General features: G+C 42.9%; 1 protein-coding gene and 1 long non-coding RNA gene across 2 annotated transcripts; one reads left to right on the forward strand and one right to left on the reverse strand.

Moving 5' to 3' along the window:
• Positions 1–7474: 7474 nt before the first annotated feature.
• On the reverse strand, positions 7475–14150 carry LOC135508410 (S-adenosylmethionine-dependent nucleotide dehydratase RSAD2-like). Its single transcript, XM_064928573.1, has 6 exons — positions 13599–14150; positions 13290–13451; positions 12061–12290; positions 11774–11923; positions 9916–9948; positions 7475–9234 (listed from the first exon to the last, which is right to left on the reverse strand). Exons 1-6 carry the CDS (start codon positions 13942–13944, stop codon positions 9070–9072), a joined length of 1086 nt encoding a protein of 361 aa, XP_064784645.1. The 5' UTR covers positions 13945–14150; the 3' UTR covers positions 7475–9069.
• Positions 12900–13597, forward strand: LOC135508411 (uncharacterized). Its single transcript, XR_010450792.1, has 2 exons — positions 12900–13239; positions 13321–13597. It is a non-coding gene; the product is annotated as an uncharacterized LOC135508411 (long non-coding RNA).
• Positions 14151–26769: the final 12619 nt, after the last annotated feature.

The raw sequence follows: 26769 nt of genomic DNA on the forward strand, positions 1-26769 counted from the left end.
CTTCTTATTCTTCTTCTTTAAGTCTTTTTGGGAGTTTACACCCATAATGTGTATTACTGCCTCCTACTGCACGGGGTACTATGAGTGAACATTCGCTATCAAATGTGCACTTATCAATGGCCTGGTCGGAAATGAACTATTTATATTATGCAAGTTCAGCAAGGACAAAAGCTAAATTACATGTCATATTAATGCCATTACAGACAAAGCTTTAAGGCAATAGGCCTATTACATGTCTATACAAATGTATCCAGGCATTAACTGTGTTCAATTCCTTTGTAATTAAGGAGATGCATTACACAATTGTACATTTGTTTATTGACATTATTGCCCAATATCAATAAATGGAAAAGGATTGTTTACTGTAGAAAAGCACAAAGTTTGACAGCTTTGCACCACAGGCAAATAAACAGGTCAGAATAGTACTACCAAGAAAGGCTTACGTGTTAGCTTTAATTTTCTTCTGTGTTTTCTGTGTTGGCTCTACTTGATACATATTCAGCTTCAGTAGCAACATATGTAGGCATATAAGTCTGCTTAATATAAGATGTTTTATCAGGGGACTGACTATTGGCGTATTGACGATCTCCAGATCGAATGAGACAAAGATCGAGATGATGACAATATACATATGTAGGAATGTAGGAAACATAGAATTTATGTCAGTTCCAAGGGAACCCCTCGTCATAGGGCTCCAGGGAACAATCCTTTTTGGAGTGGGGATTGGAGTGAGCACATTACACATTTACTGCACATTTACAGCTACCAACAGGCTTAGAGACCGTTTCTATCTACATGCCATCAGACTGGTAAACATTTCAACTGTACTGACCACCTGCACTGACTCTGCACCTTAGCACACATGTACTCACTTATGCACACACCTATACAGTGCATTCAGAAAGTATTCAGACCCCTTGACATTTTCCACATTTTGTTACGTTAGTCTTATTCTAAAAATGGATTACTAGCATGGTGGTGACAGCATTATGCTGTGGAGATGTTGTGTAATCCATTTTAGTTGACAGAGCATGTCAGAGCAAAAACCAAGCTCCCAGGTTGAAGGAATCGTCCGTAGAGATCCGAGACAGGATTGTGTCGAAGCACAGATCTGGGGAAGAGTACCAAAAAATGTCTGCAGCATTGACGGTCCCCAAGAACACAGTGGCCTCCATCATTCGTAAATGGAAGAAGTTTGGAACCACCAAGACTCTTCTTAGAGCTGGCCGCACAGCTAAACTGAGCAATCGGGGGAAAGGACCTTGGACAGGGAGGTGACCAAGAACCAGATGCTCACTCTAACAGAGTTCCAAAGTTTCTCTGTGGATATGGGAGAACCTGGTGTAGAGGTCCAGGATGGCAGGCAGCTTTGCCCCAATTATGTACTGGGCCTTATGCACTACCCTCTGAAGTGCCTTGCAGCCGTGGGCGAGCAATTGCCATACCAGGCAGTGATGCAACCTACCCAAGGACGTCAGAGGACAAAAATAAGTTAACCACTTAACTGAGGAACTCAATTTAACCTTGCACAATACCCTAGATGCAGTTGCACCCCTAAAAATTAAAAACATTTGTCATAAGAAACTAGCTCTTTCATGCAGTCCCTAGGAGGGGTGCGTTACTTGAGTGGGTTGAGTCACTGACGTGATCTTTCTGTCTGGGGTGGCGACCCCAGACAGGGGTTGAAGATATCCCTCTAGTGGTGTGGGGGCTGTGTTTTGGCAAAGTGGGTGGGGTTATATTCTTCCTGTTTGGCCCTGTCCGGGGGTATCATCGGATGGGGCCACAGTGTCTCCTGACCCCTCCTGTCTCAGCCTCCAGTATTTATGCTGCAGTAGTTTATGTGTCAAGGGGCTAGGGTTAGTTTGTTATATCTGGAGTACTTCTCCTGTCTTATCCGGTGTCCTGTGTGAATTTATGTATGCTCTCTCTAATTCTCTCTTTCTTTCTCTCTCTCAGAGGACCTGAGCCCGAGGACCATGCCTCGGGACTACCTGGCATGATGACTCCTTGCTGTCCCCAGTCCACCTGGCTGTGCTGCAGATCCAGTTTCAACTGTTCTGCCTGCGGCTATGGAACCCTGACCTGTTCACCGGACGTGCTACCTGTTCCAGACCTGCTGTTTTCAACTCCCTAGAGACAGCAGAAGTGGTAGAGATACTCTTAATGATCGGCTATGAAAAGCCAACTGACATTTACTCCTGAGGTGCTGACTTGCTGCACCCTCGACAACTACTGTGATTATTATTATTTGACCATGCTGGTCATTTATGAACATTTGAACATCTTGGCCATGTTCTGTTATAATCTCAACCCAGCACAGCCAGGAGAGGACTGGCCACCCCTAATATCCTGGTTCCTCTCTAGGTTTCTTCCTAGGTTTTGGCCTTTATAGGGAGTTTTTCCTAGCCACCGTGCTTCTACACCTGCATTGCTTGCTGTTTGTGGTTTTAGGCTGGGTTTCTGTACAGCACTTTGACATATCAGCTGATGTAAGAAGGGCTTTGATCTAGTTTGTTGTTGATGTGGACACCAAGGAATTTGAAGCTCTCAACCTGCTCCACTACAGCCCCGGCGATAAGAATGGGGACGTGCTCGGTGCTCCTTTTCCTGTAGTCTACAATCATCTTCTTAGTCTTGGTTACGTTGAGGGATAGGTTGTTATTCTGCCACCAACCGGCCAGGTCTCTGACCTCCTCCCTATAGGCTGTCTCGTCGTTGTCGGTGATCAGGCCTACCACTGTTGTGTCGTCAGAAAATGTAATGATGGTGTTGGAGTTGTGCCTGGCCATGCAGTTGTGGGTGAACAGGTAGTACAGGAGGGGACTGAGCACGCACCCCTGGGGAGCTCCAGTGTTGAGGATCAGCGTGACAGATGTGTTGCTACCTACCCTCACCACCTGGGGGCGGCCTGTCAGGAAGTTCAGGATCCAGTTGCAGAGGGAGGTGTTTAGTCCCAGGATCCTTAGCTCTGTGATGAGCTTTGAGGGTACTATGGTGTTGAACGCTGAACTGTAGTCAATGAATAACATTCTCACATAGGTGTTCCTTTTGTCCAGGTGGGAAAGGGCAGTGTGGAGTGCAATAGAGATGGCATCATCTGTGGATCTGTTTGGGCGGTATGCAAATTGGAGCGGGTCTAGGGTTTCTGGGATAATGGTGTTGATGTGAGCCATTACCAGCCTTTCAAAGCACTTCAAGGCTACGGACGTGAGTGCTACGGGGCTGTAATCATTTAGGCAGGTTGTCGTTGTGTTCTTGGCACACGTTCTGGTAATCCGTCTGGCCCCGCAGCCTTGTGTATGTTGACCTGTTTAAAGGTCTTACTCATGTCGGCTACGGAGAGTGTGATCACACAGTCGTCCGGAACAGCTGATGCTCTCATGCATGCATCAGTGTTGCTTGCCTCGAAGCGAGCATAGAAGTGATTTAGCTCGTCTGATAGGCTCGTGTCATTGGACAGCTCGCGGCTGTGCTTCCCTTTGTAGTCTGTAATAGTTTGCAAGCCCTGCCACATCCGACGACCGTCGGAGCCGGTGTAGTATGATTCTATCTTAGCCCTGTATTGACGCTTTGCCCAATTGATGGTTAGTCTCAAGGCTTAGAGGGATTTCTTGTAAGCTTCCAGGTTAGAGTCCCTCACCTTGAAAGCGGCAGCTCTACCCTTTAGCTCAGTGCGAATGTTGCCTGTAATCCATGGCTTCTGGTTGGGGTATGTACATACAGTCACTATGGGGACGACGTCCTCAATGCACTTATTGATAAAGCCAGTGACTGATGTGGTGTATTCCTCAATGTCATCGGAAGAATCCCGGAACATGTTCCAGTCTGATAGCAAAGCAGTCCTGTAGTTTAGCATCTGCTTCATCTGACCATTTTTTTATAGACCGAGTCACTGGTGCTTCCTGCTTTAATTTTTGCTTGTAAGCAGGAATCAGGAGGATAGAGTTGTGGTCAGATTTACTAAATGGAGGGAGAGGGAGAGCTTTCTACGTGTCTCTGTGTGTGGAGTACAGGTGATCTAGAATTTTTTCCCCCTCTGGTTGCACATGTTGATAGAGATTTGGTAGAACTGATTTAAGTTTCCCGCATTAAAGTCTCCGGCCACTAGGAGCGCCGCCTCTGGGTGAGTGGTTTCCTGTCATTGGCCACAGATAAAAAGACGTCAAATCACGTTATATCTACAGTATCTTTGATTGGACTGATCATACTTTCAAAATCATAGCTAGCAAGCTAGAGAAGCAGTCATCATCATGAATCAAGTCGACAATCTACTGGCAAATCCTTTTCAATCCTTGTCATATGAAGAGAAATTATAGATAAGACGAAACAGTGCTCATCGGCCATTGGACATAAACTTTACACAACAAGTTTGAAATCTCAAATTCAACAATGAGGGTTTTGAGGTAATCAGTGTATAACTGCAAGCGTGTATAACTGCAAGCGTTGCAAAGCACTCATTAGCCTGCTATTCAGTGGAGAGGGTGTGTGGTCTCAGTTTAAGAGTCTCTTTTCCAAGCTTAAAAGTGTAAACAATCACATGCAACACAATGGGCCAGAAAAGGTTGAATACATTGGCCATGCTGTCAATCCAGCATGATTTCTGCGGCTTTCAAAACAACTGTAAACTCTGAACTGAGAAATCTCAGAGTTCAGAAAAACTGGGATCTCGGGAAAGAATTTGCTCCGACTGGGAAAATAACGTTTTGAACAGTCATCCAACTCGGAATTCCATGTTGGGAAATCAGGCCTATTTCTAGACCTCCGACCTGAAGATCACTGACGTCATGACTCAACCTTATTTTCTTCTGAGTTCCCAGTTGTCTTGAAAGCACTAAAAATCCAGAGAATACCAGACTTTGATGACGGAATTTGACCACACGAAGGACCGCCACGCCACCTTCCTGTTCAAGTGAGCACCTCACAACAAGGTGAGTCCAAAAATGTCTTGTATGCTGCTGCAGAAAGGATGTAATATGCCAGGGATATATGCATTATGTAGCTAAGAAAGTAATACTAAGTGCATGTTGTGTAGTAAGTTGTTAGTAGCCCATGTACCTCACCCTAATAATTTGGTCCCTTTCCCCTTCATAACTTAGCCTACTGTTCTGACTTGGTGGTGCACATGTAGCCTATAGCCTGTTTTAGAGAAAATGTTATCATCAAATATTGTAAGAGCTTTCATTGTCTGCTCATATGCCTCATTTATTTATCCTATGGTTCTGACTTGGTGTCCAGGGAGAATACTGTGAGAACGGCCCATGTTCTGAATTCTGTCGCTATTCATTTCAAAAGTGCTGAACAAATAGTTATATTGACTACGTCCATCCTAGCTCGCTCATTAATGTCTTAATCGAAATTACAGATTGCGTCTTATCCACTTGTCGTCCCCGTATGCCATGGTTTGTACACCTCAATTGTCAGTAGAAACCACATTTGTTTAAGCAAGTCAGCCATATCAGCTATGTTTTTTTAACCCTTGTATGGTGTTCATGTTTTTGTTATTCACCCAATGTTTGCAGGTCGGATGGACCTACAACATTTTGGGTTTTTTAAAACAATACAGCCATAACAATTTTCTTAAAAATACTTAATACCTAGATGTTGACTTATATCAATTACAAGCAATATAGACCGTGTACATGGTTAATATTTACCTCTGCTACCTCCTTCTTGGGTCCACACACATTGCAGCGCTTCTTCTTGTTGCTACCGGCTGCAATCAGGAATTTTACTAACAACTCACTCACTCACATATTTAGTTACAGCGTACCGAGGTAGGAGAGTCAGACACACACACATGCCACAAAATCACACACACTTGCTTCCGGTATTGGAGTTGTTGTTTCTGTGGGTCAGGCAGATGGGCCACCAGCATTCTCCTCCTGAATCCTCCTCACCATGGCTGCAGAAGCTGGGGTCCTAGGGATATGTTGCCTCTGCTGGATTTGAGGTCTTACCAACGCTTTGCCCAGCTCCTCGAGAAAAAGCAGTCTCCTCTGGAGCTTCCCTCTTTTCCAATCTGGGTTCAATGCCATCCAGATGACAAACGCGTTGTTCACCGAGATGTCCAAGATGGTGAAGAATATCCCAAGTGGCCAGCCGTAGGATTCTTCTTTTGCAGCTGTAGCAAGTCACCAGCTTGTCTAAATTGTCCACCCCTCCTTTTGTGGCATTGTAAACCATTTAGATTTCTGTTTTTTGATGTTCCTGGCCACAGATTATCCTATTTCTATGCAGCGTACTCATGAGTACCACATTTTTGCCTTTCTTTAGCACGTAGGACACTAGGGACGTGTCGGCCGTGAACACAAACTTAGAGGAATATGGAATTCAACAGCTGAGGTGTGAAATCTGGCTTGTTTTTTTCATACGGTTCCTACCATCGTCAGCTTCCTCTTGAGGAGCTCCTGTCCCAGGTTGTGCGAAGTAAAAAAGTTATCGCATGTGATGATGTGGCCACGGTCCTTGTGTCACGTCCAGGACAACCCGCATCCCTTGGTTCTTCTCGTGGACTTCTCCCTCTGGCTTCCCCGTATACACTTCAAGTTCCACGCATATGATGAAGCATCATCACAGGCAGCCCAGATCTTCATTCCATATTTTGCAGTATGTACTGCCTGAAGGGGCAGAGGCCCCTAAATGTCATAAACTGCTCATCAACAGTAGCGTTGGTCCCAGGGTTGTAAAACAGGGGAAGGCGGTCCACCCACTTGTCACTCTGCACTGACCTGACTGCAGCTAGCTGGTCTCTGCACTGACCTGATTGCAGCTAGCTTGTCTCTCTGCACTGACCTGATTGCAGCTAGCTTGTCTCTCTGCACTGACCTGATTGCAGCTAGCTTGTCTCTCTGCACTGACCTGATTGCAGCTAGCTTGCCTCTCTGCACTGACCTGATAGCAGCTAGCTTGTCTCTCTGCACTGACCTGATAGCAGCTAGCTTGGCTCTCTGCACTGACCTGATTGCAGCTAGCTTGTCTCTCTGCACTGACCTGATTGCAGCTAGCTTGCCTCTGTGCCGCCGAGCTGGTCTGGTGTCTCGGTTATCGAAGCGGATAATCCTGGAAATAATGTGGAAGTTTTCCAGAGACATTGTTGCACAGAAAAGTTCTCTGGAGGTTTCCTGGAGCTGGCTGCTGATGGGATGGTTGATTGTGGTAAGGAGCCACACATGCAAAGCTATTTATTTTCACCTACACACACACACACACACACACACACACACACACACACACACACACACACACACACACACACACACACACACACACACACACACACACACACACACACACACACACACACACACACACACACACACACACACACACTTTCCCACACTGTCATTACCCTCGGGTTCAGTAAGACCTGAACACCACATATGTAATATAAATGTGTAGGGGGGTGCACAGTGGGCACTCAATGAAAATGTGTTATTTTACATGTTCTTCACAGAAAATGAGCCAATGAGTCTCAGGTTGAAAAAATAATTCATTGTATCACTTTTCTTTTAGTAAACATTGAAAATGGGTCCCCCAGATACAAACACCACACTAGGGTTAAAGGTAATAAATGAGGCTGAATGAACTGTTTCGCTGCCAGAAAAGGCTCTGCTGATAGCTTCAGTAACAAAATAACACCATGGTTGTAATAATACTTTAAACAGGTCATTTGTAAATGTGTAGAATGTGTTTGTTTTGGGTCCAAATTGGTAAGCTAACATATGTGAATAAGACAGTCACAGAGGATTTTCTTCTGAATAACTGGTCAGAGCATAGCACTTTCCATTCAGCTTCAGGCTAGCTTCGTGACTAGTTCTATCCGTCACTCCCATTGTTGCTCATCCATTGTTCACTAGATACATCCATGTAAATTACACCTAACACAATGTTGAAAAACAGAATGCTTTCAAAAGATTGTTCCTGAAGTTTGCCTGCCAAAAATGTATTTTCCTATGTATTAAGTCACACAAAAATGTGTATTTTCACAAGAATTAAGCCACAGAAAAAAGCACGAAATCTGATTAAATACTTTTCGGACATATTTGCGTGTGAGACTGTGTTGTCCAGACACATGCCAGAGTCGACATGGGTTCGAATCTGGCCCACTGTCCTTTGACTCCGCCTCCCCCTATCTTCCCCGTCATTCCATAACTGTTCTATCTCTTCAATGAAAGCAAAAAAAAATACAAAAGGAGTGAGACTGTCAATTTAATAAAGAATAATAATAGGCTTGTGCAATATAATGATCATATGTACTGTATGATTCAGTATGATGACGGTATAGGCCTAATAATATGCCATTTAGCAGCGGGAGGAAGATTTGAACTTTAACTCATTGGTTGCGGCAAGGTGCCAGATTCTTGAATGATAATGACCAAATCATTATCGCACGATTAAAGAGACCGAGTTGGCGCGAGTTGCAGGAGTGGGGATGGTGAAATCAGCTGTTCAACAAGCAGTTCAATTAGCTGTCAATCAACTGATGGCCCAAATGATCTCATTAGCTCACCCAGGGAAACTGTTATCGGTTTTCACATCTTTCATTATGTGAGAATGGATAGGCTAATGGATTGCCTAAAGAATGTATTGGAATATAATCATATAACAAGGGGTCTATTGCAACCATCGACGTCACTAGATTATCGCCAGCTATCAATATGTTCTAAATTCACCCACACAGCTGATCTCAACTGCAACCATTATTGGTCACCTCATTACCACTCCCTAAACGATGTTGGTGCTACCTTAGTCCTGCTTGCAAACAAAGATATGTTTGCTCTCTGGTTCAGACAACGTAGTCCCAATGTAGTCCCTTTTTGAACCAAGGACAATTTATCTATTTGACAAGCATTCCATACAATTGAATAGTATTTCCTGGCTTACCACAGCAAATCTACTGTGGCAATTTACCCGACACTTTGTATGAATGGAAACTAATGTTGGTGTAGCCTACAGTTATTATTTTATTTGTTTTCCTATTTATGTTATCCATTAAATACAACTGTCTATACAAATAAAAACACACACAAGTACAAACAAAAAGTGGAATTGATTACAATGTGTGGATCACCATTCGAGCCGCATGTCAGCTTTGCTCCACACATATTTCCCTCCTCTCTTTAGGAACATCTTCTCATCAAAGCCACTGAACTGAATGGCCTCCTCCACGCCTACATCAAGGATGGACTTGGATGGATCCTTCCTCCCCTCTCTGCAATCCAGGAAACGCATCTAAAAAAAAAGCACATCAAAATATATCATTCATAAGCATTTAGAAAATGTATAATCATTTATAAAGAATGTATAAGCATTTATAAAGGCTTATTAAGGAAAGTTATTATGAAGTGTTACCAATGGGTCAGAAAAGAGAATCTTAACACGGTGGTTCATTATCAAAGTTATTCACTACTATGAAACCTCATGTCTTATACTAACATAAATATTTGCAAATCCACATCTCCTTTCACCCATCTCAAAGCCTGTAAATCCCCTGATTAAAGATCGAAGTCATAGACTACTCTGGGACTTAATATGGGAAGTCATAGACTACTCTGGGACTTAATATGGGAAGTCATAGACTACTCTGGGACTTAATATGGGAAGTCATAGACTACTCTGGGACTTAATATGGGAAGTCATAGACTACTCTGGGACTTAATATGGGAAGTCATAGACTACTCTGGGACTTAATATGGGAAGTCCTAGAATACTCTGGGACTTAATATGGGAAGTCCTAGAATACTCTGGTACTTAATATGGGAAGTCCTAGAATACTCTGGGCAGGTGCATGTCTTTACATCTCAATCGATGAGAGCATTTAGATGGCTGTTCATTAGTTCTGATGGATGAGGACTGATGGATGAGGACTGATGGATAAGGACTGTCTACTTTAAAGGGCTTGCTAAGACTTACATATTCATCCAGGATGAGGTAGGAATCTCTCATCTGACAAGATAAGACAACAAGGAAACATGTTAATGTCACAACTATTCTGTATTATGTACAATATTGTCACAGACTATCGTTTTTTGTTTTGTGGACAATATTGTGTCTGATAGGTCTGATATACAGAGCATTCAAAAAGTATTCAGACCCCTTGACTTTTTCCACATTTTGTTACGTTACAGCCTTATTCTAAAATGGATTAAATCAATCCTCATCAATCTACACACAATATGCCGTAATGATGATGCAAAAACAGGTTTTTAGATTATTTTGCGAATTTATAAAATGAAATGAAACATCACATTTATATAAGTTTTCAGACCCTTTACTCAGGACTTTGTTGAAGCAGCTTTGGCAGTGATTATTTCCTTAAGTCTTCTTGTGTCTTACGCTACAAGCTTGGTACACCTATATTTGGGGAGTTTCTCCCATTCTTCTCAGTAGATCCTCTCAAGCGCTGTCAGATTGGATGGGGAGGGTCAAAGCTGTTTTCAGGTCTCTCCAGAGATGTTTGATTGGGTTTAAGTCATGGCTCTGGCTGGGCCACTCAAGGACATTCAGAGACTTGTCCCGAAGCCACTCCTGCATTGTCTTGGCTGCGTGCTCAAGGTCGTTGTCCTGTTGGAAGGTGAATCTTTGCCCTAGTCTGAGGTCCTGAGCCCTCTGGAGCAGGTTTTCATCAAGGATCCCTCTGTACTTTACTCCGTTCATCTTTCCCTCAAGCCTGACTAGTCCCCCAGTCCTTGACGCTAAAAATATCCCCACAGCATGATGCTGCCACCACCATGCTTCATCGTTGGGATGGTGCCAGGTTTCCTCCAGACGTGACACTTGGCATTCCGGCCAAAGAGTTGAATCTTGGTTTAATCAGACCAGAGAATCTTGTTTCTCATGGTCTGAGAGTCTTTAGGTGCATTTTGACAAACTCCAAGTAGGCTGTCATGTGCCTTTTACTGAGGAGTGGCCTCCATCTGGCCACTCTACCACAAAGGCCTTATTGGTTGAGTGCTGCAGAGATGGTTGTCCTACTGGAAGGTTCTCCCGTCTCTACAGAGGAACTCTGGAGCTCTGTCAGAGTGACCATTGGGTTCTAGGTCACCTCTCTGACCAAGGCCCTTCTACCCCGATTGCTCAGTTTGGCCGGGCGGCCAGCTCTAAGAAGAGTCTTGTTGGTTCCAAACTTCTTCCATTCAAGAATGATGGAGGCACTGTAATCTTAGGGACCTTCAATGCTGCAGACATTTTTTGGTACCCTTCCCCAGATCTGTGCCTCGACACAATCCAGTCTCTGAGCTCTAGGACAGTTCCTTTGACCTCATGGCTTGGTTTTTGCTCTGACATGCACTGTCAACTGTGGAACATTATATAGACAGGTGTGTGACTTTCCAAATCATGTTCAATCAATTAAATTTACCACAGATGGACTCCAATCAAGTTGAAGAAACATCTCAAGGATGATCAATGGAAACAGGATGCACCTGAACTCAATTTCGAGTCTCATAGCAATGGGTCAGAATACTTATGTAAATAAGGTATTTATTTTCTAAAAACCTGTTTTTGTTTTGTCATTATGGGTTATTGTGTGTAGGTGAGGGGGAAAATTATTGAATCCATTTTAGAATGAGGCTGTAACCTAACAAAATGTAGAAAAGCGGAAGGGGTCTGAATACTTTCCGAATGCTCTGTACGTGATTAATTGAGTTAGTAGATTACACTAGGCCTACTCTACACATTAATAGCATTCTGAAACTACAAGGAATAGTAGTTGTTCAATCATCATAATATCAATAACAGACCATTTTTTTGTGTGTTGTCTTTAGTATACCTTCTGATTGGATTCAGGTACCAGGCAGCTGATGGTGCTGTGTCTATCCAGGAAGTCCTGAAACTGCTGATCGCTGATGACAAACCTCTCTGCCTCCCTCAGACTGTTCTCCCCAGCATTCTCCCCATCGATCAGTAGACACTGGAACACCTAGACACACACACACACACACAAAGTCAAGGCCATACAGCTCATTTCTTACATCTATGGTAGGAGAAGAAACCACTATTCACAACACAGATACAGTATTACTGGTGAGTAATGTAAATGCATTGGAACACCCTTACCTTCCAGCGTACAGGATTGAGTTCAGAAATGTTTTCTCTCATGTCTTCATTCACATTAAAAGTGTTGATCACAGAGTTGATTTTGAACGCCACTTTGTAGTCCCGGCACCACTCCCGGACTTTGAAGAGGTTGTCAAGGTGGCTCTTTCTGCCCTGGGCTCTGCCTATAGTCTGGTTCGTGTCCTCATCAAAGCTGTCACAGGAAATGGCCAGAATGTCCAGGTATTGGCCTGTGAGGACAAGAAGAGTTCTGATATTAAAACTGACATAATCTCAAAGAATTGTATTTTGAAGCACTCATGTATTCAAAATGTATTAACGTCTAGACATACAATTTATGACATAACCTAGAACATGTGATAGTTATTTATTGAGATAAAAATGTGTGATAGTTATTTATTGAGATAAAAATCAACAAGTAGTTTTTAATAACACTGTGATGATCAAATCATGCATTTGAAAATGTGTCCAAACATTTTATAACTGAACTGGGAAACATTTTAAAGAGTGAAATGTTTCTCTGAGTTGTGACCTCATATCAAAACTAACCCGGTGCTGACATCTAGTGTAAATAAAATGAACTTATTTACCAGACTGCATGAGAATAATGAAGATTCAAGCAAAGACAGTATGAAGATTGGCTAAAACTGCTTCTCCAATAGAAATCCCCGATCACACTTGTAGGTGACGTAATGGCCATGTCGGCTAGCAAGGCTCTTAATAGAAACACGTCATCGTGCCACGATTGTCAGGCGCCAAACTGCGCATGTGCGTTGTCACACGCCAAACTGCGCATGTTGTTTTTGAAGACTTGTTTTTGACACTTTCACGAGGTAAATAACATGTTCAACTATCTCGGTTGTGGCTTTAGAATTGTTCATTTTACTAATTGACATATAAACCCTAAACCCCGGCCTGTTTGGTTGGGGTTCCGGGAAGTCTTGCGATGTTGCGCCTCTGGGTTTAAAACTCTGTGTTTTTTTATTTACCTTTATTTAACTCGGCAAGTCAGAACAAATTCTTCTTTTCAATGACGGCCTATGAACAGTGCCTGTTCAGGGGCAGAACGACAGATTTGTACCTTGTCGGGATTTGAACTTTACTAGTCCAACGCTCTATCATCTAGGCCACCTGCCGCACCGCGTTTATTATGGTGGCTGTTCGATATAATGACGACCAGTAAGTAGCGTAATGTTGGTACTATTTATTTCAAATGAAAACCCTCTCACCATAATTCTGGAACCACTTCTCTCTGATCAGGCTGCCATTGCTGACAATACTGACACTTGGGAGATGGAGGTCTTGTTTGCAGTACTGGACTAATTTACCCAAGAAATCCCCTCTGTCCTGTAAGAAAGGCTCTCCACCAGAGAAGTTAATCTTTTCCAGTCCTGCCAAAAAAAAATATGACATTCAGAATTCTAAACACTGAATAAAAAAGTATTAGTTAGAAATATGATGTAATAATAATGTAATAACATGTCATGTGAATGTATATAGGGATTTTGCGATATCATAAATAAATTGGCTAAATTTACCTGATTGCTTCAGAAGCTGTAAACCTCTCTTTGCTTCCTCAATGGGCAGGACAAAAGACGTTTTTGCCGTGTGGAAACAAAAACCGCATTTATAATTGCACTGTCGAGTAAAATGATAATTGACACTGCTTGGAGTTGTCGCTGTTTGAGATATATTCTTTTGCAACACCTTGACTAGATTGACTTTTCCTGTAGATGTCAACCGCACCTGCGGACCGCGCACACCTATCCATGCAAGGACAGTTGCAAAGATGTGCTGGATGTTACTTATGCAAAGCTGCAGGGACATCTTCACAAACACGACTTGAGTAGGGAACGACATTGCTAGTCTCCAGCTATCTGTCATGTTGAAACTTCTGATGTAGGATTAGCTTGAATCCCTTTTTACCGCAATGGCCTAAGTGACGCGTCTCATGACGTTTGGTCAAAACAGTTTCTATTTGCAAATAAGGAAAACGAAAGTTACAATGTTGAATATAAAATCCTAACCTTATTCATATGCAGTCCTACATGCCTACATGGAAAAAGGCTGTCATGTCCTAAAGTTTCATGCAAATGAGGTGATCCTCTGTGTTTGCTTAATGTATGTGACGGCATCGAACAGAACGTGACAGCTACAGGCGCACTTATGCCGTGTTCATGTCCTGTCGGAAACCCGGTAACGTCCGACCTGTGTTTTACATTTGGGAAGTATCCGAATCAAACAATAGGAAGCTCAATACAAATCATTAATTTTAATGCCGCGTTCAAATGCTAGTCGGAACTAGTCAACTCTGAAATGTTCGACTTGCTAATTCGTTGAACGTAGCATGTGTATTACTACAACTAGATAGCAAATCGGACATTTACGAGTTTCCTAGTTCAGACTAGGTCGAGGACGCGGCATAATTCGTAGGTCCCATTTTCCGACATTATGAGAACGTAACATCATCTCCGTACAACATTGCATCAAGTTTCAAATTGGTTAAAGTTTCGGATTGCTTGTCCAGCACTTCAAGTTTCATTTCCCCCTCAGTTTCCAAAATCATTAACCGTGCGCGTGAGTTGCGATTCACCTGAAATGCACTTTGCTCGGCCTTTGATTAAATATTGCAAGACGCATAATGTCCGGTTTTGGTTAGTGGTTGGTATTTCTATGCGTTAGCAGTTTAATTCGATACGAAATCGGACCCAATCTATTTCGCACTACAAGCCGAGCATTGCAACGAGGTGCCACAAATGTTAAGAAATGTCCTCGCTTCTGATGAAAGATGCTACTCACTCCATGTCCACAGCGATAACTCAATTCAAAGAGCAAAGGAGAGCAACAATAAACTATCATAATGATTACCAAATGTAAGGTTTTGAAATGTCAGCATTTCAGCCTGATGTAAAAGATACTGTTATCAAATGATAATTTCCTAAATATTTCCTGTCTTAATTTCTGACACAAAAAAAGCAAGGTTTGGAAGAAATTGTACGTGGATGAAGGTATTGCTTTGGCTTAAACTATAAAGGCAAAAAATGGCTACAGTTTACACTTTTTTAGTTCTTTCATGAAGTGCTGTTTTTAGAAAAGGGACGTTTAAAAAATAATAATTAAGAACTGGGGTAACTGCCACCCCCATGGGATAACTGTTCCCCCCCCCCAGTGGTGCCAGTTACCTGAATATTATGGTATAAGGTTTCACAACAGTGTAACATCAGCTGTAAAGGTATCAGTCACTAGTGGAAACATTTCTAACCGCATTAAGTTATGTTATCTTTTTTACGTATTTTATCTCAGACGATCGATCTGGTAGTAAGGTTGCTAGCTAGCACTCCTAGCAGCTTATGCTAACTGGCTAGCATTTACTGCTAGTGAAGTTGTCAGCTAGCAAGTTAGCACAAACTAGTGCTAATTGGGCTAGTCATTGTCTATATGACAGGTAGAAACACATTCATAACCATAAGGGGGGGTTGCCCCCAATTATAGATCTAACTTCATTGGAATATATCAACAACTTTATTTTATTTTTATATCTCCAAAAGTTGTGATGACAAAGAGGACATTTTGTTGAGCAAGAGTAGTGGCAGCCAAGGAAAGTGTTGGGGAAATCATTTGGTGACATCTTATGGTCTTCATGTGTATTACCGGGGGGGGGGGCAGCTACCCCATGGTGCTAGTTACCCCCGGTACCCTACGCATCTAAGTCCTCAGTGATGGAAGGATTATTGGGCAAGCTGTTTCATATTGACCCAGTCTATTGCCGTGTTCAAAACAACTTCGAACTCAGAAATCAAGGATTTCCGACTTTAGTGTGTTCAAGACAACTGGGAACTCAACAAAAAAAATATGAGCTCCGACATTTTTTAACGGTCATTTAACTTTGAATTCCAAGTCGGAAACTATGACATCTTTCTAGAGCTCCAACATTCCGATCTAAAAATCACCAACTTCATAATTAGACCTCGGTTATTTCAGAGTTCCCAGTTTTCTTGAAAGCAGCATATGAATGCTTCTATTTGTGCTGGGAGAGGACAGGCTAACCTGCTGAAAAGCCAGTGTCATCCTTCAACTCTGATATGTTCCACAGTTTTGAGGATGCCTACAAAGTTCTACAACAGGTTTGAACAGTGAAACGTTCATGTTTCAAATCAGTTAGCGTATGGTGCCATGTATTTGAGTAGTTGTCATTACATGGTAAACAACAAAAATATATAGTATAGGCCTATATACTTCGTGACAGAGGAATAACATGAACAAAAGCCCAGCAATGTCACACTCCAGTGGTGGACAGAGGAATAACATGATATTCAAACTGGGCTTACTGAAACCGAATCTCTGTATCTCTATCTCCTTTGCTTCTCATCTGCAGTGTGGTGACATCCTCCCAAAGTCCAAGGCAGTGCTGGATCTCTCCTTTTACTGTTGTAGAGGGATTAGATGCTACAGATTAACACCATCACTACTTCACTATTGTCCTAGCAATTCTATTTACTATAGGGTTATCAGTAGGGCCAGGAGTTTTCCCAGGTCAGCTCACATGCTGATCAGAGAACACTCCTCGTCCTATTAATCAGAATGTTGTCACAGTAATCAGCACATACAATACTGAATGCTGTCACAATACTCAGGACATACAATACTGAATGCTGTCACAGTAATCAGGACATACAATACTGAATGCTGTCACAGTAATCAGGACATACAACACTGAATGCTGTCACAGTAATCAGGACATACAATACTAAATGCTGTCACAGTAATCAGGACATACAATACTTAATGCTGTCACAGTAATCAGGACATACAATTTTGAATGCTGTCACAGTAATCAGGACATACAATTCTGAATGTTGTCACAGTAATCAGGACATACAATTCTGAGTGGTCTTTCAGTCCGTTACAATGCTTCAGTTTTCTCTCTTCTCACTCCTCCTCTGGTAAAACCTCTGAAGGAGGCCCTGGAGCCCCCTCCCCAGTCTCTATCCCCATGGAGGGCCGCTTCGATGCTGAGCACCCCCTCTCCCTCCCCTCATCCGCAGGGCTTTCTACACCCGTTGGAATTACCTGACAGCAGGACAGGTAGGCCAGGAGGCCAAACAAGTACCTGTCACTGTAGACAGGTGAGGACAGCATCAAAGAGTTTTGGTGTTGGATAAAGTTTGATGAGTTGGGATATGTTATTCTTTCTGAAAGATATGTTATCGTTTCTGTATGGTAGGGATCATGTGCATAACTTCAACTCATGTGCATTGTTCACGTTGTTCAATGACATTAATGGATCATTTATTTAAAATGTGAAGTGCTCCCCGTATGTAGCAATTTGTCCTTACACTGGCTCATATTATGTCACTATTTTATTCAAATGTATTTAATCATGGAATCCCATTGAGACCATGGCCTCTTGCAAGGGAGCCCTGCACACAATCATATTCACAATTCCAACGCAAGAAAAACGTACAATATGACACAAGCAATTTAAGAAAAGTAACTTACAAAACACATCATGAAAATAAACACATTCCTCAGTAAAAGTTATCAATCAGTTGTCTGAACTGTCCTAGTGGCATGGAGACATCCAACCTTTGAGAGCTCTGGAGATCATTCAACAAGTAAGGTGAAAAAAATCTATATACAGACCTACTTAACTCAGTGGAGACTGAAGGGTTATCCAGAGTTGGCCATCCCGGTGATCAGGTCTGGAGTAATTTAACAATGAAGTAAGGTATGGCAGAAGTTTGCACAAGAGGGCTTTAGTAACAAAACGAGAGCAGCGCCTTGATCTATGAGACTTTAGAGAGGGCCAGCCTACTTTCTGATATAGAATGTGGTGATGTGTACTCAACCTATCACCCGTATTTAAGCGTATTGCAAAGTCTTCAATACTGTGGCAGCTGCATTCGTATAGACCATATCACCATAGTCGAAAGCCGGAATGAATGTCGAGTGAATTATTTGTTTTCTGCTATTTAACTGGAACGAAATGAAACCTGAAGTTGGTAAATATGGCTGTCAATAACCACCAAACACCACAAGTAGTCACCAGGCGTAGTCGCTGGTCTTTGAGGCTCACTATAACCCACTACTTCCCTGTACTCTCCATTTTCCCAGGTACTGGCACTGTGACACAACAGAGCAGACTATGCCATAGCCATGGCGGTCATGGCAGTAACTACATATGAGCACACCGAGTTCCGGACCTCTGTAATGTTGTATAATTTGAAAAAATAAATAATAATTCGAAATATATGTTTTGTACAAAAATTTAACCAATTGCTGGTAAACACTTCTCCCAGCGTTGATCAAAGCTCAGAATGCTTATATTCTCAATCTGACTGAGTTCTACTCGCATCTACCTCTGCGAATGAGTGGAATCGTAAACAGTGGTTTGTTCATTATGTTCACCTGTGTCCCCTGAATTAGCCTCCCGGATTTACCTTTTTAGCAGCAAATGCACCTCTCTTGCCATCTTTTGGTAGTGGCCAAGGGCCTGAGAAAGGAATTACCCCAGCTCACAGTCGGCTCCGTAGTCAACTTGAGATGCTGCTGACAGTGTGTTTGCGAGATGCCAGACAAAAGGCAATTTTAAAACCATCTAGCGACTCCTGCCGTGTCTACAGATATCTCCCAAACAAACAAAAAACGACTCTCGGAGAATGAGTGCATAACTGGTAAATAGTTGCTTATAGACCCCCCCTTCCGGACCTCACTAAAACTCAAACCCAAGTTATGGCCCTGGACAAAAAAACTAGTCACAATAGAATTCTGCTCTGGCATTAAATGTTCTGCATTGTTTCTCTGACAGCAATAAACGTCGCTGATTGATGTGCTGTTGCTTTTTATTACGTATTTTATGGTATGGTAGCTAGCTGAGATTTATTTCTACTAAATGTCGTGGTAAATCACGGTATTTAACTAACTTTAAAGTACTTTTTTTTTAGGAGAGATTGGTCTCTGCCCAGACAGCAGGGAGACAATCTGCGAGCAGCAGCTCAAGATTATTTGATTGGCAGTGCTGGTCGTCTAGTGATGATTGTTTGTCCCGCTTCAGCAACCTCATTCCTTTACTGACATGTAAAATGCCGATTTGTAACGGTTTTCTTCTGGGGAAAGAGAGGCGGACCAAAATGCAGCGTGTTTAGTTTTGTACATCTTTAATAAAGATGAAAGTACAACAATCTACAAAACAAGAAAAAACCAAAACAGTCCTATCTGGTGCCACAAACACAAAGACAGGAACAATCACCCACAAGAGACCTAAAGAATATGGCTGCCTAAATATGGTTCCCAATCAGAGACGACGATAAACACCTGCCTCTGATTGAGAACCACTCTAGGCAACCATAGATTTACCTAGAGTAATACTCTAACCACAATTCCATACCTACAACCAACCCCAGACAAAACAAACCACATAAATCCCCATGTCACACCCTGGCCTCACCAAAATACTAACGAAAACACAGAATACTAAGGCCAGGGCGTGACACCATTCATATCTCCAGAGAATGTTCCATAGTGTAGCCTACCCTAACAGACAGGAAAACAGATATGCCGTCGGCGAATCGCTTTCAAGGGGCCACATTCCAAAATGTTTGAAAAGGGTAATCAATTTTTGTATTTTTTATTTAACCTTTATTTAACCAGGTAAGCTAGTTGAGAGCAAGTTCTCATTTTCAACTGCGACTTAGCCAAGATAAAGCAAAGCAGTGCGACACAAACAACAACACAGAGTTACACATGGAATAAACAAGCGTACAGTCAATAACACAATAGAAAAAAAGGAAGTCTATATACAGTGTGTGCAAATGGCGTGAGGAGGTAGGTAATAAATAGGCCCTAGTAGCGAAATAGTTACAATTTAGCAAATTAACACTGGAGTGATAAATGAGCAGATGATGATGTGCAAGTAGAGATACTGGTGTGCAAAAGAGCAGAAAAGTAAATAAATCAATATGGGAATGAGGTAGGTAGATTGGGTGGCTATTTACAGATGGACTATGTACAGTTGCAGCAATTGGTTAGCTGCTCAGATAGCTGATGTTTAAAGTTAGCGAGGGAAATATAAGTCTCCAGCTTCAGAGATTTTTGCAACTCTTTCCAGTCACTGGCAGCAGAGAACTGGAAGGATAGGCCGCCAAAGGTAGGTGTTGGCTTTGGGGATGAACAGTGAGATATACCTGCTGGAGCGCGTGCTATGGGTGGGTGTTGTTATCGTGACCAGTGAGCTGAGATAAGGCGGAGCTTTACCTAGCATAGACTTATAGATGACCTGGAGCCAGTAGGTCTGGCGACAAATATGTAGTGAGGGCCAGCCGACTAGAGTATACAGGTCGCATTGGTGGGTGGTATAAGGGGCTTTGGTAACAAAACGGATGGCACTGTGATAGACTGCATCCAGTTTGCTGAGTAGAGTATTGGAAGCTATTTTGTAGATGACATCGCCGAAGTAGAGGATCGGTAGGATAGTCCGTTTTAATAGGATAAGTTTGATGGCGTGAGTGAAGGAGGCTTTGTTTGCAAAATAGAAAGCCGATTCAAGATTTGATTTTGGATTGGAGATGTTTAATATGTGTCTGGAAGGAGAGTTTACAGTCTAACCAGACACCTAGGTGTTTGTAGTTGTCCACATATTCTAGGTCAGAACCATCCAGGGTAGTAATGTTAGTTGGGCGGGCGGGTAATTGAACTCTGTGGTACCCCCATAGAGACTGCCAGAGGTCCGGACAACAGGCCCTCCGATTTGACACACTGAACTCTGTCTGCGAAGTAGTTGGTGAACCAGGCGAGCCAGTTATTTGTGAAACCAAGGCTATTGAGTCTACCGATAAGAATACGGTGATTGACAGAGTCGAAAGCCTTGGCTAGGTCAATGAAGACGGCTACACAGTACTGTCTTTTATCTATGGCGGTTATGATATTGTTTAGTACCTTGAGCGTGGCTGAGGTGCACCCATGACCAGCACAGAAACCAGATTGCACAGCGGAGAAGTACGGTGGGATTGGTACGGTGAGGTAGCCAGGAGGAAAGCATGGCCAGCCGTAGAGAAATGCTTATTGAAATTTCTGATTATCATGGATTGTTTGGAGGGCAATAAAGACTACCAGTAATGTAGTGTAATTTCATATTATGAGGCAAAAATTAAGAGTAGGCTACCCCGTGTTCGCTAGACTGGCCCAAAGATCCTCTCTATCCCTCCGACATCGCTGCCATGAATAGACGAGGACATTCTACGTGCAACAGACCGAAGACTGAACACACACTTGCATCATTAGCAAAGAGACAGAGCAGGCCAGCGGGAGGGAGAGGAGAGGGACAGGCAGAAACGTGCATCTCGCAGTTCTTGTCTTGCACGCCTTGCAAATTCACCAAGCAGCCTAAAGCCTCTTCCTCTCTGGTTTTATTTGAATTACACAACTTTCCAAGACCTTTATAGCCTATTGGCTATAACACAGAAAGTAATAGGTTTTGTGAAAATTGTATTTAATTGGTTAGAGATTATTTTGAATTTTTTGTATGTCCTGAATTTTCTTAACTTAAATGATCCCAATTTAGTTAAAATGTTTTAATGTTTAAATATTCACACTCTTACTGGTAACACATGTTGACCCCCAGAGGCCGGGGTTTGATCCCTGTGTCCAACCTTCCTACAGTGTTTCCTCTTCATCTATCCCTCCTCTACTTCAACCAAAAGAGTAAGATTACTGAAATTCCGACCAAACTGTACTTCAGTTAACATCTGTAACATAGTATGATACAGCAAGGGTGACACCACTGCACTGACGTGAGTAGACATACAGTTGAAGTCAAAAGTTTAAAAATATATATATATATTTTTGTATATTACTATTTATTACAAAAAACACAAGGAAGGGGTAACATTAAAATATTAGAACATGAAGGACAAACAATACAGCATCAAGACACTATCAAACATGTATCAGTCTTTCTGCAACATAGCCATCCTTATGTGTGAGGGTGAGGTTGTGTGTGCATGATAGTGATATAAAATATATGTCACAGTTTCCTTTTACATGATCACAATCTTGTGAAACCTGAACCCTCCAAGATCCCCCCCACAGTTCCCCAATAGCTGTCCCTCAACCATTCTAGACCTCTGCCACATCCCCCCCCCCGCCCGGAAGAAAAAACAAAAAAAACTATGAATTCCATTCCCCACCTCCCACAGTCCCCCCAAGAACCCCCAATGCACCAACAACCAAGAGAATGAACTAACGAGGAAAAAGGAAAAGACAGAAGAAAACAGCAATAATAACAATAATACATTTAAAACAAAGGACATCAAGGACAACTGAAATCATAACAGCAATAACTACTTTATATGTTTGTGTGCATGTCTGGAACTATTACATGTGTGTGTTCTTGTATGTGTTCATTTGAATGAGAGTGTGTATATATGCATGTGTACAAACACCTGCACGTCATCAGCCTCAGGCAAACCAGCATTAGTTCTAAAAACACTGCCACTTAGTGTCATTCAAAAGTACTTTGATTATGATTATGTTTTTTTCCCCTTTATCTTTTACCACCCCTCAGCTTCCCTCAGCCCATCCCATCAATCTCTGCTGGCCACCCACTTTGTGTTTCTACGCAACACATATCTTTCAACTATGCTATGATGTTTAACGTACAATTTCAGTCTAATCTAATCTAATAGAATCTACAGATTGCGTGTTGAAGATAAATACTTTTACTAAGAGTATTAGTATATTATTAATTGACTGACCCGGTCTCTTCCAGATCTCCTAACAGTACTATTTCTAGGGTCAATTTTAGATCAATGCTCTGCATTTTCAGCCATTCCTGAACCTGAGACCAGAAACAGTCTACCTGATGGCAATACCAGAATAAATGGTCTATTGATTCTGTATCCTCACAACAAAATCTGCAGAGCTTCGATGATCTTATGCCCCAAATATTCAACATTTTGTTGGTGGCAAGAATTCTATATAATAATTTTAGCTGAATCTTGCGTTGTTTTATATATCAACTCATATGGAATCGGTACATCAAAAATCTCTTCCCAACTATTTTACAATCTGTATGGCACAGTTGTCAACATCCTGGTCCTCAAATGAAACTGGTATACTTTCCTGTTTATGCTATTTTTATTCCTCCTCCAGTTTTGATCCATTATATTGGGCAGACCGACCAGTTCCCTACCTCCTCCCGCTGCCACCAGCCTCCTCCAGTTTTGATCCATTATATTGGGCAGACCGACCAGTTCCCTACCTCCTCCCGCTGCCACCAGCCTCCTCCAGTTTTGATCCATTATATTGGGCAGACCGACCAGTTCCCTACCTCCTCCTGCTGCCACCAGCCTCCTCCAGGTTTGATCCATTATATTGGGCAGACCGACCAGTTCCCTACCTCCTCCTGCTGCCACCAGCCTCCTCCAGTTTTGATCCATTATATTGGGCAGACCGACCAGTTCCCTACCTCCTCCCGCTGCCACCTGCCTCCTCCAGGTTTGATCCTTTATATTGGGCAGACCAACCAGTTCCCTACCTCCTCCCCCTGCCACCAGCCTCCTCCAGTTTTGATCCATTATATTGGGCAGACCGACCAGTTCCCTACCTCCTCCTGCTGCCACCAGCCTCCTCCAGTTTTGATCCATTATATTGGGCAGACCGACCAGTTCCCTACCTCCTCCCGCTGCCACCTGCCTCCTCCAGGTTTGATCCATTATATTGGGCAGACCGACCAGTTCCTACCTCCTCCCCTGCCACCAGCCTCCTCCAGTTTTGATCCATTATATTGGGCAGACCGACCAGTTCCCTACCTCCTCCCGCTGCCACCAGCCTCCTCCAGTTTTGATCCATTATATTGGGCAGACCGACCAGTTCCCTACCTCCTCCAGCTGCCACCAGCCTCCTCCAGTTTTGATCCAGTATATAGGGCAGACCGACCAGTTCCCTACCTCCTCCCGCTGCCACCTGCCTCCTCCAGGTTTGATCCTTTATATTGGGCAGACCGACCAGTTCCCTACCTCCTCCCCCTGCCACCAGCCTCCTCCAGTTTTGATCCATTATATTGGGCAGACCGACCAGTTCCCTACCTCCTCCCGCTGCCACCTGCCTCCTCCAGGTTTGATCCTTTATATTGGGCAGACCGACCAGTTCCCTACCTCCTCCCCCTGCCACCAGCCTCCTCCAGTTTTGATCCATTATATTGGGCAGACCGACCAGTTCCCTACCTCCTCCCACTGCCACCAGCCTCCTCCAGTTTTGATCCATTATATTGGGCAGACCGAGCAGTTCCTGGTGCACTTCACAAAATAGATGGCGTCATGAGGGAGGAAAGTTATGTGGATATATTGAAGCAACATCTCAAGACATCTGTCAGGAAGTTGAAGCTTTGTGTCAAATAGGTATTTCAAATGGACAATGACCGCAAACATACTTCCAAAGTTGTGGCAAAATGGCTTAAGGACAGCAAAGTCAAGGTATTGGAGTGGCCATCACAAAGCCCTGACCTCAATCCTATAGAAGATTTGTGGGCAGAACTGAAAGCGCATGTGCGAGCAAGGAGGCCTACAAACCTGACTCAGTTACACCAGCTCTGTCAGGTGGAATGGGCCAAAATTCACCCAACTTATTGTGGGAAGCTTTTGGAAGGCTACCCGAAACATTTGACCCAAGTTAAACAATTTAAAGGCAATGTTACCAAATACTAATTGAGTGTATGTAAACTTCTGACCCACTGGGAATGTGATGAAATAAATAACAGCTGAAATAAATAATTCTCTCTACTGTTATTCATTTCACATTTCATGACATTTCACATTCTTAAAATAAAGTGGTGATCCTAACTGACCTTAAACAAGGAATTTTTTTACTAGCAATACATTTCAGGAATTGTGAAAAACTGAGTTTAAATGTATTTGGTGAAGGTCTATGTAAACTTCAGACTTCAACTGTTAAGTAGTACATATTATTTCATTACAGTAAATAGACAGAGCACATTCCACTCCAATGCATTGACACATTACCCACTGCTTCAATGTACTGTGTGTATAGATACTGGAACAGAGGCTTTACAGCCGTTTCTAGACACACAGTACCTTACACACTGCTGTATTGAAATGGTGAGATGAGCAGAACTAACTGTGGACTGTATATGTGCGCACACACACACACACTCACACACACACACACACACACACACACACACACACACACACACACACACACACACACACACACACACACACACACACACACACACACACACACACACACACACACACACACACACACACACACACACACAAACAACTGTACCTCATTGAGTGAGTATGTCAGGTCCGCTTGGTTTTAGGCCTGTCCCATCAAACATTTTACAATCATTTACCATCCCTAGGGCAACCAGCTGATGAGGAAAGAACAAGTGATTAGTTGCTGAGCTGGTCTGCTCCATTAAGCTGGTCTAAACGCACTGCTACTAGTCAGACTGGTCGATGACAACTTTCATTCATCCTCCCCACTGACATCATGGGCTTCATCCCAAATGCCACCCTATTCCCTACATAGTGCACTTCTTATGAGCAGGGCTCTGGTCAACATTAGTGGACTATATAGGGTATAGGGTGCCATTTGGGACATATGCTTTCCACATGGGCTCACCAGATGTTCAACCAGCAGTAATTATCCTCAAGGAAGACCACTGTTGATCACTCTTGACAATCTGGACTCTGGGACTCAGTCCATCACCTGTCCATACCCTATAATATGATTGTGTATTTGTGTGCTATAATCTTGTAGACTATCGTTCTTACTGTTGCTCAATGTCCACTTGGGCTGCCATATATTTTGGTACTTATTGTGTGAAATATATTACATTATATAGATGGACTAGGCAAAGGCATATACATTTGCATTCTAAAATGGACATACAAGTATAGAAAACCATTGTGACCATAATTTTACAGCATTACTCATCCAAAGGGCCCTGAGTATTTCATTTTTCCAGGTAGGGTCATGTGATCAGGAAAAACAATTAATTTGGTACACCATCTCGAAAGTTCTGCTGATCCAGTTTGTAAGTGCTGTGGTGATTTGTGGGACATACTGTAATTGCTTATTCACTTCGTCTGCAGAGTGGAGGAGGCCTGCCACCAAATTGTGGGCTTTGCCTGCGTCATAGTGGATTCCAGTCCTTTTGCAGACCAAGTGCTCCAACAAGTTCTGCTTTTAATTAGGGGCAAATGCCACTTGTGAACAGCTCCTTTCCTCCTCTCCCAGTCTTGCCCCGGGTGGCTGCTGTTCCATTGTGTTTCACTAGGTGGTAGTAGAGTGCTATTGATTTGACACAGACATGCAGGGCTAGTGAGATAATAGCAGGGTGTAGACCAGGGATCTCCAACCCCGTTCCTGGAGGAGAACTCCCTAGTAGGTTTTCACTACAATCCCAGTTGCAACTGACCTGATTCAGTTTATCAACTAGCTAATTAGTAGAATCAGCTGCGCTAGATTAGGGTTGGAGTGAAAACCTGCAGGACGGTAGCTCTCCAGGAACAGTGTTGGAGAACCTTGGTGTAGAGTGTATGGACTGGGGATAAGCCTTATATGGCAAAGGGCCAGTACTACACACTCTCATACACACACACAAGCATGCCTGCACACGTACACACGCACAGAGCCAAGACCCCGATCAGAGTGTCATGACATGTCCTATTCTGTCCG

Source organism: Oncorhynchus masou, chromosome 21 (assembly GCF_036934945.1).
Source record: "Oncorhynchus masou masou isolate Uvic2021 chromosome 21, UVic_Omas_1.1, whole genome shotgun sequence".
Taxonomy (NCBI): Eukaryota; Metazoa; Chordata; class Actinopteri; order Salmoniformes; family Salmonidae; genus Oncorhynchus; species Oncorhynchus masou.

Coding starts and splice junctions, on each gene's coding strand:
- LOC135508410 (XM_064928573.1), bottom strand. CDS start 13,944: ATGACAGATAGCTGGAGACTAGCAATGTCGTTCCCTACTCAAGTCGTG. Junction 13,452..13,598: donor ACAGCTTCTGAAGCAATCAG/GTAAATTTAGCC, acceptor TTTTTTTGGCAG/GACTGGAAAAGATTAACTTC. Junction 9,235..9,915: donor ACCTCATCCTGGATGAATAT/GTAAGTCTTAGC, acceptor CTTTTTTTTTAG/ATGCGTTTCCTGGATTGCAG.